The following is a 12,740-nucleotide window of genomic DNA, read 5'->3' as shown; positions in this document are numbered from 1 at the left end:
ACAAAAAGCAAGCACCTGAAACATACAGTAGGTGATTGTCCATTCAATTTAAGAGAGAAAGCAAAGTGTTCAGTTGTGATGTGTGTGTGTGTGTGTGTGTGTGTGTGTGTGTGTGTGTGTGTGTGTGTGTGTGTGTGTGTATGCTTTTCCATTGCTTACTCCAATTTACCCAATAAGAAAGAGGGAAAAAAAAAAAGAAGATTTCCATCTAACATTCCAGGCGAGTATCAGGCAGATTGTTTCTCTTCTCAGCTTATTAACTTGATAAGAAACATCTTCCGTAGCTATGTTTTACAAGGAAGACACACAGAGCCAGCCAGTTATGCTTGAGGAAGTTGTGATGGTACAGAATTTGACCGATTTGAAATAGGAAATTTTCTCATAAACATTAGAGATACAAAATTTTCTTTACCCTCATCATCTATAATTGAGAAATTTGTACAACTAATTTTACTATAATTTTAACAATATTTGAGTAGGAAAACTTGTTAGTTATATGTAGATGAACTTTATATATGTTCAAATATTCGTCTTGTGTTTTTATTATTCGTTTGATGTACTCCTTGGGTAGTGTGTGGCAGATGGAGTTTGACAGCAGAAATCCCTATGTCACAGCAGGTGGTGCATGGAGCTACCAACACTGTAGGAGGACTTCAGAGAACTGCATCATCACAATGTACTTCTGTGGATGAATGAAATTCTTGTAAAACTTTCAGTGTATAACGATCTTAGCTGCTGCTCATTCATAGATATCTGTATTCACATACATTTATAATACAGGTTCATTGTTGTTTAAAAGAGCCAGAAGTTCTTTGAAGAAAATAATTACAAAAGATAAGAAAACACTAATTCATTATAATTTAAGGAAGCAACACTAACTGGTGAAACAAGTTGGTGGAAAAAGTCTTAATTTGATAAATATTACCTGGTTGTTCATTTCAAAAAATACAAACAGGAGTAGAGGCATGTTTAAAACAAACACGAGAGGTTGAAAAAAATTTCAAACTAAGCCATTATGCATTGCAGCAAATTTCAAACTAAGTGATTATGTATTGAAGCATTATGGTGTATTTTTAAAAACTGAGCAACTGTACAACATAAAAAGAACTGAAGACTTTTGTGTCTATTTTGATTATAAAATTGAAGATTGGACAAACAGTTTCCTTCCTAACGTGAGTAGAAAGATTATTTAAAAAGTGATATTGAAGCACTGTGCATCTGTGGTGTGTGTGTGTGTGTGTGTGTGTGTGTGTGTGTGTGTGTGTGTGTCATATTTATATAATGTTACAGTAGTGACAAGCCATCATTGATCGGAAGTGAAACTAATGCCTAATTAATTACATGACAAAAATTTTCAAATGCTTCAGAATTTGAACTTGAAATTATTCTGAAACATTTCATATGTGTTCATAGAATATGTAATTGTAGATTTTTCATAGCAACAGTTATCAATAGTGAGTCATCAACATATTCAACAGTGAGAGCAAAATGGTAATAATGATTGTTTTGCAATACTTGATGGTTGCTAGTAAGTAAAAAAAGGTTTACTATAAATTTAATATAATTTTGAATGATCTTGAGAAATGAACAATCAAAAGCAGGAAGTCAGAGAGATGTTTTCCAGGAAGAATAATTTAGGACAGTGGAAACAGTGTGTGCAGTGAGCATTTTAGATCTGTTTAATAGGCAGTTCATACACAGTCATTCCACACATCGTGGCAGCCGGCGCAGTTTGCATCCGGTGACAGTCAACTTCATGCAGCCTCTACAGATGAGCGTCAGACTGACCTATACAAACTCTAATTGGAGTTCATTTCTTCAAAACCCGGTGGGTTGTGATTAAATAAGACACTGTGTATTGTGCAGTTGATTTTTAATTTTTATTTATACAATGGCCTCACCAGGTGAATGTCAGTTTAAACGTTGAACGTATTAGTCAGATTTTAATTTAGATAGTGAAATTTTTCAGTGAAGTTTGGATAAAAGAAACATAGATCATTTACTATTAGTACCTTCTTCATTATTATTAACATTTCTGTAATTTTTTAATTTTTATTTGTGAGGACATTGATGGCCGTGACTCTCATAAAAGAAAATGAAGCATTTGAGACAGTTGTGTAGCTATTGGCACACATAACAGCAAAAACTGATGATTTTCTCAACTAGATGAAAGACTTTTTAATTCAGATGATAAATGGCTTGATTTTGGTTCTTAAGTAAATGGGAGAATGGAAAAACTAGAAAAGGAAATGGAATGGGGATTAAAACATGCACAATATTAAGATGATTGTGTAGACTTGATGGAAGAAAAGGTAGAAAGCAAAGTTGAGCATTTATATCCAGTTTGGTGTAGAATATTCTAGTGAATATAGTACAAATTTTACAGAAATAAGTAATAGACACAAATGGTAATTTAAAGCAAATCAAAACTAAGAATGTTGAAATGCTTTTGGTATTTGGAACTGTGATTGTGGAAATTGGAAGTATGGGATCCTCAGGTAAGGAAGGAACTGAATTTGATAGACAATAAATTAATCGTTTATGTTGCTACTGTACAAGCTGAGGTAAGAACCTCATTATATAACAGTGGGTTCACATATCAGTTATTATGAAAACTCTGAATGTGTGTGACTTCAGGTAAGCAAAGAATTAGGATTTGTGTTTTGATCACATAAGTGTATATTTGTAGAATAGCACAGAAAATACTGAGAACATACAGTACATGTCAGAAATTGAAAGTATTTACTTCACATACACACATTATTTTATAACCAATAATAACAGAAAGCATTTGGGATCTTGCGATTGTGGACCTGTTTGATCCACTGCCTCTTGGTCGGGGAGCAATGGCATACATTTTTGTAATAGTACCAGAAATGCAGGCAACAAATATTGAAGTGTGTTTATTCAGGGAAGGAGAGAAACGGAAGAAAATATGGGCAATGGCACCCACATGCAATTGGAAGTGGGAGATTTAATCCTTGTTAAGTCACAAATGTAGCATAACAAGTGAGAAATTAATTGGAAGGATCAAGGGAAGATTTAGCATACAACATGTAAATTTGTTTTATGTGACAGTATTATGAAAAGATCAATAGAAAATCCAGAATGGAATGTGATAATATAATGAAAAGGAAAGTAGTTACTCATCATACAGCTGAGTTGCAGATAGGCACAACTTTCCTTTCATAATAGTATTATGAAAATGGTAGTCGCTATTCACCATATAGCGGAGACCCTTTGTGCACTTGATAGGGGCCAGCATCAATAATTACAGTGTACTGTGATAGATTATGTTAACTGAAAACTCCTGAAGAGTTGTAGCATTATTTAATATTGTGGTCTGGAACCACATTTTTCTTTTTATTTACCTTTTAAGGGGTAGGCACTGATAGTGGTGTATATTGGTGAAGAGTAAAGGAATGAAGACTCATGGAGCTTCTACAAATAATTACCATGGCCATAGTACCCTGTGTCCTCTGTGCAGGGAAGTACTTTTTTTCCTTATTACAACTAAGTACCAATTTATGGTTGGAATTAAGCCCATGTAGGAGAGTCTACCAGGAATGGTAATGCTAGTGTTGGCAATGCTGGAGGAAGGAGAATATCCTATGAGAGTTTTCCTCTGTGAGAGACTTGTTCTAAATTGATGATTACATCAGACCCCTGAAAATTATCTGGGTTGAGCTTAGTAGTGTATAATTTTCTTTATTTTTATAGATTTGATTTTTACATAGATTTTTATTTGTTACATGGTGACAACTGGTAAGGGTTCATACTATTCTCTACAGGTTGTTTACTTCAATATGGTATAGATATTGTACAAAGGGACTGTACTGTTTGGAATTTTCTGAGTGATAATATGGTTGGGATGGTATAATTTTTAAGGATGGTTAGCTTAGCTATAGCATAAGAAGTCAAGCTTATTCTAATTTTTGCCAAAAACAATTATGTTCCAAAAATGGTGCTTTGTAAAATGCCAGAAATCATGTGTACCCAATAGAAATAATGACATAAGCTTTTGATGTAAGGGTTACAAAGACATATGAGATGTGACTATAAAGTAACTGGACTGATGCTGTCACATGCACCAAAGATGAACAACCAGTAGCTGTGAAGCATGAAGCTTTCTCAGTTGAATGCAACATCTCTGTTGTCTATGGACAGATAATTGTAGTCGTGGCCTTCTTTTTGTGTCTCTTATTTTGTTGCACTGGAAAAATGATCACTGTAATAATTGAGTAATAAATTGTCATGAAGTTTCACAAGAAACTTGGAAAAACTGCTTCTGAAACCTATCTTTTACCAAAAGATGTTTGTGGCAAAGATTGTTTAATCACATACACAAGTTTTTGAGCAGTTCAAGCATTTCCAAGATGCCCGATAAGACACTGGAGATATCTCACGTTTGGGTTACCCTTCAACATCAATAACGATGAAAATATTAAAAAAAGTAGGTGATATGATTCCATCTGACCCTTGGTTGAGTACTCAATCGATTTCTGAAACTGTAGGAATTGACAAAGGATGCATAAGGTAAATTTTACATAACATATTTAACATGAGAAAAGTGTGTGCGAAACTGGTGCCAAAAATACTCACAGTCGAACAGAAAGAAGCTTGGGAAAATATTTGTACTGAATCTTAATTTCTCACTTATGATCCACAAACTAAGGGCCAATCCATGCACTGGAAGGGCCCAACTTCACTAAAAACATAAAAATCTAAAATTAGCAAATCAAAATTAAAAGCAATGATTTTTTTTTTTTTTTTCAAAATTCGTGTAATTGTGTATCTTGACTGGTATACCAGTGTAAGCCAAACTCTAATTTCAGTCCGGAAAATTGATATTGTCTTGAACGGCATATACCGACTGGGAGAATCGGACATTCCATGGTATGGGCGCATCTCTGTGTCTTACTGAACCAAGGATTTAGTTTTAAAGGACTCTGTACATGTGAGAGGAGGAGAGAGATCGTTTTGTTGTGAGAGACAATTATGGCATGTAGTCAATGGTCAAATAATTTCTTGCACAAAATAAAATACAATAACTAACATAAAGTATTCAAGGTGTGTGTATCTCCATACCGAATTTAGTTAATTATCACGGTACAGATATTGAGAGACGTAGATCGCTCGGAGGTGAAGTTTGGAATGATAGTGTGAACCTGCATTTTCCACAGTCAGAATTTGTTGAGAGATTATCTCCGAATTAATAAACTTTAACTTGCTGAATTGTTGGACCTATCATCCAGACTCATCAAATAACATGCCACACAGTTGTGCCAAACAATCTGCATAGCGAGTAAAGGTTTTAGAGATTTCAGGTGGAGCAGATAATGATGAGGAATTTCTGCGAGACCACAACTGCAGAAGACATCTCTTGCTCTCCTGTGGTATTTAAAATGAAATATTTATATTTTCCATGTTTTCAGGAGATTAAAGATAAAAGGAAATAAGGAACTAAGCTAAACCAACTAAAACCAATAATTAAAATAAAAGCACACATAAAGAATACTTATTTATAATAATAAATAAATAAATAAATAATATTTTAATTAACTGACCAATAATCTACATCTACATCCATACTCCGCAAGCCACCTGACAGTGTGTGGCGGAGGGTACCTTGAGTACCTCTATCGGTTCTCCCTTCTATTCCAGTCTCGTATTGGTCATGGAAAGAAGGATTGTCGGTATGCCTCTGTGTGGGCTCTAATCTCTCTGATTTTATCCTCATGGTCTCTTTGTGAGATATACGTAGGAGGGAGCAATATACTGCTGGACTCCTTGGTGAAGGTATGTTCTCGAAACTTCAACAAAAGCCTGTACTGAGCTACTGAGCGTCTCTCATGCAGAGTCTTCCACTGGAGTTTATCATCTCCGTAATGCTTTCGCGATTACTAAATGATCCTGTAACGAAGTGCGCTGCTCTCCATTGGATCTTCTCTCTCTCTCTTCTATCAGCCCTATCTGGTACTGATCCCACACTGGTGAGCAGTATTCAAGTAGTCGGCGAACAAGTGTACTGTAACCTACTTCCTTTGTTTTCGGATTGCATTTCCTTAAGATTCTTCCAATGAATATCAGTCTGGCATCTGCTTTACCGACGATCAAATTTATATGATCATTCCATTTTAAATCACTCCTAATGCCTACTCTCAGATAATTTATGGAATTAACTGCTTCCAGTTGCTGACCTGCTATATTGTAGCTAAATGATAAGGGATCTTTCCCCATAATTAATATGTTAAACTGGGTTACTGAAGATCAAACTATTGATCAACATTACTGCTTTGAGGTTCTTTCTCAACTCTGTGAGAAAATAAGAAGGGAAAAAAAATCCAAGTTGTGGAAGAACAAGTCATGGGTTCTGCATCAAGACAACACACTGGATCATACTGCATTGTCTGTTAAGAGGCCTCTAGTGAAGTACATCATCCCAGTGTTAGAGCACACACCTTATTCACCTGTCCTAGCACCATGTGGCTTTTATCTATTCCTTAAGTCAAATCTGCATTACAAGGAACAAGATTTCAGTCTGTTGAAGCAGTGAAAGAAAAAAATGGCACGCGTCGTGAAGGAGCTCATAGAGGAATACTTCGGGCACTGTTTCCATCAATGGAAAATTCACATGGAACATTGTAGGGGTAGAGGAGGGGAGTATACTGAGCATGATATGTATTTTAAATAAAATTCTTTTCAGCCATAATTTCTTTATTTTATAGTCACACCTCTTATGTTCTGATTCAGCAGCTGAAGAGAAAAAAAGAGTCCAGTAACGTCCCAGCATGATTCAAAGTGAGAAGCTGGAAACAATGGAATCGACAGTATGCGAGCTGAAATGGGGAAACATTAAATTATATCATCAGATAGAGCAAAATATCAATACAGTGGAAAGGGTAGGGTAGGGAAGGGGGTGGGGGAGAGCGAACTATTAAAATGAATAAAGCTACTTCTCTTTCCTATTGGAATAATAAGGGAGCACGTAACTTTCTGTATGTTGTATTAATGGCCTGAAATATTTTTCTGTACATCTACTCTTCTTATTAGCATTGTGTGTCCATCTATATTTAAAATAATCCCAATTTAAATTATGTAGAGATATATTTAATGAGATTCATTTTAATTGCACTTGAATATCTCAGATCCTTTTTTTTCCCCCTGTCAAATTTGTGCGCAGTAGAGTAATGATTCCACAAAGGATCATCTAATAGCATTCAGTTGATTTGGATCACATGAATAATATGATAGTGCGTAAAATATATACTAGAATTAAATTTTAGAAAAATGAATGTAGTGCCTTGTACAAGTCATTATGCATTCAGATCTAGTCGGGGATTGCTGCTGACCCACTGCATTGTCTGCAGTGCAGGTAGGTGAGTAGTCGCTCAAATATTGTTCCCCATAAAGTGACCCATCAAGACTGTCATCTTGTGGATGCTTATGGTGGCACAGTGTCAATGTCTTGAGTGTATATCACAGTCTACCTTTGTTGCTTTCTTTAATCCCATTTATAATATAAGTAAGAAGTTTCTTCTCCATTTCTTAGTAATTCATTTTTTGCAGTGAAGTCATTGTGTTATACTGAAAATTAACAAAATTTGTATGTATGATTTTTTCCACTTCCAAGAGACTTTCTGTGGTTGGTTGGTTGATGTGGGAGGTGGGGGCCAAACAACGAGGTCATCGGTCCCATTGGATTAGGGAAGGATGGGGAAGGAAGTTTGCTGTGCCCCTCAGATGAACCATCCCAGCATTTGCTTGAGGCGATTTAGGGAAAACGTGGAAAACCTAAATAAGGATGGTCGGACATGGGTTTGAACTGTTGTCGCCCTGAATGCGAGTCCAGTGTGTCAACCATTATGCCACCTCACTCAGTTCTCCCTGTGGTGGAAAATTAATGTAATATAGAAGCAGAAAAAGAATATTTTACCATTACCATTGAATGCCGGGCGCGCGCCACAAAACGAAAATTCCAGTAATGTTGCCTACATGAAACACTAATACTGTTGTAAATAAAATACCTGACATACAAGTGGAGCTACTACAAAGGTAGGTGGAAACAGAATGAAACTATACTGTTTGAGAGAGTATGTGCTGTTATTGCAAAATCTAGTCAAATTTACCACAGAATTTCCACTATGAGCCCAATTACTGGTTTGACATTGTATCCTGTCTGAGGGGGATGCATGGACAAGGATGTCATAAAGCCATTGTATCCTCTACTGAGGTACTGGTCCTTGGTACCTGGATACTGTTGTTAGGACTGAGTTCATTTCTGAGCTGGTCCCAGACATGTTTTGTCAGGGACAGATCTTGATGTCCATGGGAGTAGCTCACCGTCATACACAGTTGATAGAGTGTGCGCCATTTGAGCAAAACCATTTTTCTGCTGAAAACTGGCATCGTGATACCGTTGCTAGAGAGATAACACTTAAGGACACAGGAAGTCAGTGACATACCATTGCACCATAAGAATTCCTTCATCACTACCAGCCATGGTTTGGAAGTCATACCTTTGGCTCACACACCATGATGCCACTGGGCCTTTCCAAAACATTGGAAGAGTGGAGCCTCTCCCCAGGTCGTTGCCATACTCGCTGATGATGGTCATCCACCGTAGTGCAGAACTGCGGTTCATCACTGAACACTGTGTGGTGCTATTCATCAGCTGTCAGTGCTTCCTGCTCATGGCACCATTCCAAACATGGCGTTGGGGTGTTAATGGCAATCTATGCATGGGATGGTAGTTCTCTATTCTGGCTCCTGCTAGTCGGACCAATGATGCGGAATGACACAATATGTTGCAGGGGCCCCATTACTTGTTCTTGGATGGCAGGCAAAGAAGATGTGAAGGGCTTATGATGTGCTTGGTGCACAATGGCATAATCCTCCCTTGTGGCGGTCAGATGTTGTCAACTGGAATCTTGACAATGAGTATACCTGCCCTTCCTATGCAGTCCAACGTGGTGACACTGTCATATCTAAAGTCCCCACAAATCTAGATATTCCACAATTCAGCCAGTTGGCAAAAGGGAGACCCTCGATGCTGCTGCTGCTGCTGCTGCTGCTGATGGTGATGATTAGTGGTTGATGGCATTAAACGGCAAGATCATCTGTTCCCTTGCTGAAAATAAATGCAGATGAGGGCGGGTAAAATCAAGGATAAAACACCAGTACAGACACAGTTAAAAAGGGGCACAGGTAACTGTAGCAGAGTGTCTACCTAGAAACAACGGGGCACAAAGCCACTCTGAAACATAGTAAAATCTCACACCCAGATTCTCAATGTGGGCCCTTTCAGACTATGTCAGGTGCTGATAATGCTGTCTCATACATGTACCTGCTATATCCTTCACAGTGAACATTCAACATTGGATGCTGTTCACACCCCTTATATACCTGGCCTGGTAACAACACTAATGCACTCTTGTGGCTGTTCTACCTGTCACAGTGAATTGAAATGCTAATCATTTACACACCTGCCAACATTGCGTATGTGTAGAAAGTTACATTGAAATCTGAGGATGCATTCTGGGGGCGTAACTTTTATTGTCAGGCTGTATATAATATTATTATAATTGACTCACATTTTGTGCTAGAACTGGTGATAGAAAGAATAGCAGGTGCTCATTTTACTGTGATATCTATAAAAATCTGTTTCTTAATTTCTGACAACCATGAAGTTATTAGACTTAGCAAAAAAAAACCAATATGATGAAGATGATGATGTATCTCTATTACATAGTAAATTCTTCTATTAGCTTACAGGAGAATGTTTTTGATCCTTTATGTTGTCGTTTGCAGATGGAGCAAAAAGAACAAAAGGCTGAAAAACGCAGTCAGTCTCGAACATACATAGTTAGAGACAGTTACTGTGGTTCGTGGGTTCCTGTATCCAAAGGGTGGCGCATATTACTTTATGCACCTTGTACAGATGAACATCGTCTTCCTCTTGATCAAGGCGATGTTGTATTAGTTACAAGATGGAGAAGGTTTGTATTAACATAGAGTTTGAGTTCATAGTATTTTCTTTAGTTTTTTTTTTATATTTGTTATTTACAGGTTGCTTGCATGTAATTTTCATTTTATAGTGAGTAACAGTACAATAATAGGTATTGTAAGCTGGAAACAATAATTTAACTGAGGCAAGGTAACCACTCACCTAACTGATGCTTGATGCATAGAAACATGTAAAAGCACAGACTCATTAAGTGACTTCCAAGCTACTGCTCTTTTTATAGTGTATACACTCAGTCTCATACAAGCAACCATACAGATACATAAACACATCTATTCTGAGCTTGTGATATCACAGAGTAAGATGTATAGCAACTAGGGTGGAGTATGAAGAGCTGCTGTTCAAATAAGGCATGAGAAGGTAATGGGAGACATGGTAGTGAGGTAGACACAAGTGGTTTTCAGTATAAGTAGAGAGAGAGAGAGAGAGAGAGAGAGAGAGAGAGAGAGAGGGGGGGGGGGGGGGTATGTGAGTCAAAGGTAATGTTGGTAAGGATCGAGCAGTGAGAGGAAACTTGTTAAAAATTTTAGGGCATTCACTTCGAATTTCCTGTTGTTGCTAGACTGCACCTTGGAAGATGAGTGTATTATTTCCAGTGTCATGTTCGTGAATTACTTCCCTGATGACACATTCTTTAATGCTGTTCTTGACAAAGGGTGCAGACTCATAGATATACAGATTCATCATTGTTAGCATCCAAAGCCTGTTAAAAAGAGGATGATAGTGCTCTGTAGGACCACCCTTGCATAGTACAGACTTATTTTTTAAATGTTAATTATATAAGGAGAATGTCCCCATATGAGTAGGACATATGATATATATGACTGAAAGACCGCAAAACAAGTCATACAGAGATACTTATTGGAGACAACATATCTCAGTTTCAATATGAGGTGGGCCTGTCCAAAATCCGTACTGATTCTTGCAAAGGAGGTCATACTTTTCAAAATAATTGCTTAATTGAATGTACATGAGTGTTTCAAATATTTTTGAGAATATTGGGACAATAGAAATTTTCAGTAGTTATGAGAGAGTTGTTTATCAACCTTTTTGAATATGATAATAACTTTAGAGATCTAGTGTTCTGGAAAAACCTCGTACTCTAGACATTTTTTAAAACAACTCAGTGGCTTACTTATCAAGTGAACTGTTCATTTAACAACATAATTAGACATCCAGTTGCAGTCCCAACTTTTGGAATTGAGTGAGTGTAAGGATGTAGAAATGGGATTATCAGAGTTTCAGGCTGTGGGCATGCAAAAGTGGAGGATATCACACTCCCATGGTTTATCTTACCCTGTGGTATACAGTGCCAGTCTTCTGCATCTTTCATTTCATGTGTTTTACTGTCATTTTTTCTCTTTTAGTTCTCATAATCTTTTGTGTTTCTCTTTTCTGCAAAGTGTTGGGTTTTATTTTGATTCATCTCACACTATAAATTTCTGTCCAAACTTAAGAGAAGTGTCACTATTTGATGTGACTACAATGCCATTCCATTTAATGCGTACATAATGTCTCCAGTGAACTTCCATTCTGCTGTACTTTTAGTCTTCATCACACACACACACACACACACACACACACACACACACACACACAGAGAGAGAGAGAGAGAGAGAGAGAGAGAGAGAGAGAGAGAGTGAGTGGGGGGGGGGCAGTTTCCCATATGTTACTTTCTTTGCTGGTTCTGTGGGGAACCTGTTCATTCCTTATCAGTCCACCTACTTTTCATCATCATTTTATAGTGCCACATCTCAAATGCTTCGAATTTATTCTTTTCTGGTTGTTTCACCATCCATGATTCACCACAATGCTGTGCTCCATACATAAATTCCCAGAAATTTCTTTCTCAGATTAAGGCCACTGTTTGATACTAGCAAATTTGTGTTGGCTAGGAATGCCATCTTCACATATAATGATCTGCTTTTTATGTCTTCCTTCCTTCGTCCATCATGTTATTTTGCTTCCAAAGTAGCAGAATCTTTGTCTACTTCGTGGTATCCAGCTTTGATGTAAAGTTTATCGCTGACCTCATGTCAACTACTACTCATTACTACCCCCTGCGGGTTCGGGGGTAAGATTAGGCCCGCGGTATTCCTGCCTGTCGTAAGAGGCGACTAAAAGGAGTCTCAAACGTTTCGGCCTTCTGTGATGGTCCCCTCTTGGGTTTGACCTCCTTTTTTCCAAATTTCCGTTGTTAGTGCGTGCCATTTGGGGAAGGACACCTTACGTGGTGTTTTTCTATTGGTCCATCATGCACCACCATCTTGCATGTTACCTATTGTCGTGTGGGGGGGACTATACCCAACATCATCTGGGTTGTCTCCTTCTCGTCTTGTGCGCAATCTTCTTCTTAGCGCCCACGACACCTGTGGACCCTTTAGACACCTAACATCCAGCACGGTAGCCAGTCCGTTGTGGTGGGGTCGTCATGTACCCTCTTGGTGGTAGCCCCCTGACCACGCAGGGATCGCACTACAGATGCCAGAGCTGTTTCCTCCCCATGCATGCCAAGGAGTATGTGCCCATCTTGTCTGGGGCACGGGGACTCCGGGCAACGGGATATCGGCCAGGTATCCGTTGCTTTGGCTGGGTGGCGCCCTTGGGGAGAGCCCTCGTTCGGAGTAGGTGGCATCTGGGCGGATGTGGCGCAATGAAGCGCAATAAATCACACCAAGCTGGTGGTCGCACGGCCACCAGCGTCTCTAAGCGAGGT

At 38.2% G+C, this 12,740-nt stretch overlaps 1 protein-coding gene across 2 annotated transcripts in view; it reads left to right on the top strand.

Moving 5' to 3' along the window:
- LOC126259807 (palmitoyltransferase ZDHHC6) overlaps positions 1–12,740 on the top strand; it is a 124,211-nt gene that overhangs the window by 100,259 nt on the left and 11,212 nt on the right. Inside the window, exons 8-9 of one of the 2 annotated variants that reach the window (XM_049956850.1) lie at positions 1,687–1,828; positions 9,811–9,936. In XM_049956850.1, the coding sequence (XP_049812807.1) occupies positions 1,687–1,803 (117 nt within the window). In that variant the 3' untranslated portion in view covers positions 1,804–1,828; positions 9,811–9,936. Of the gene's footprint in view, positions 1–1,686; positions 1,829–9,810; positions 9,999–12,740 lie in introns of those variants that run through there. The other variant, XM_049956841.1, reaches the window with a different exon arrangement.

The sequence above is a fragment of the Schistocerca nitens genome, chromosome 1, assembly GCF_023898315.1.
Source record: "Schistocerca nitens isolate TAMUIC-IGC-003100 chromosome 1, iqSchNite1.1, whole genome shotgun sequence".
NCBI classification, from domain to species: domain Eukaryota; kingdom Metazoa; phylum Arthropoda; class Insecta; order Orthoptera; family Acrididae; genus Schistocerca; species Schistocerca nitens.
This window is presented reverse-complemented; position numbering and strand designations above follow the sequence as displayed.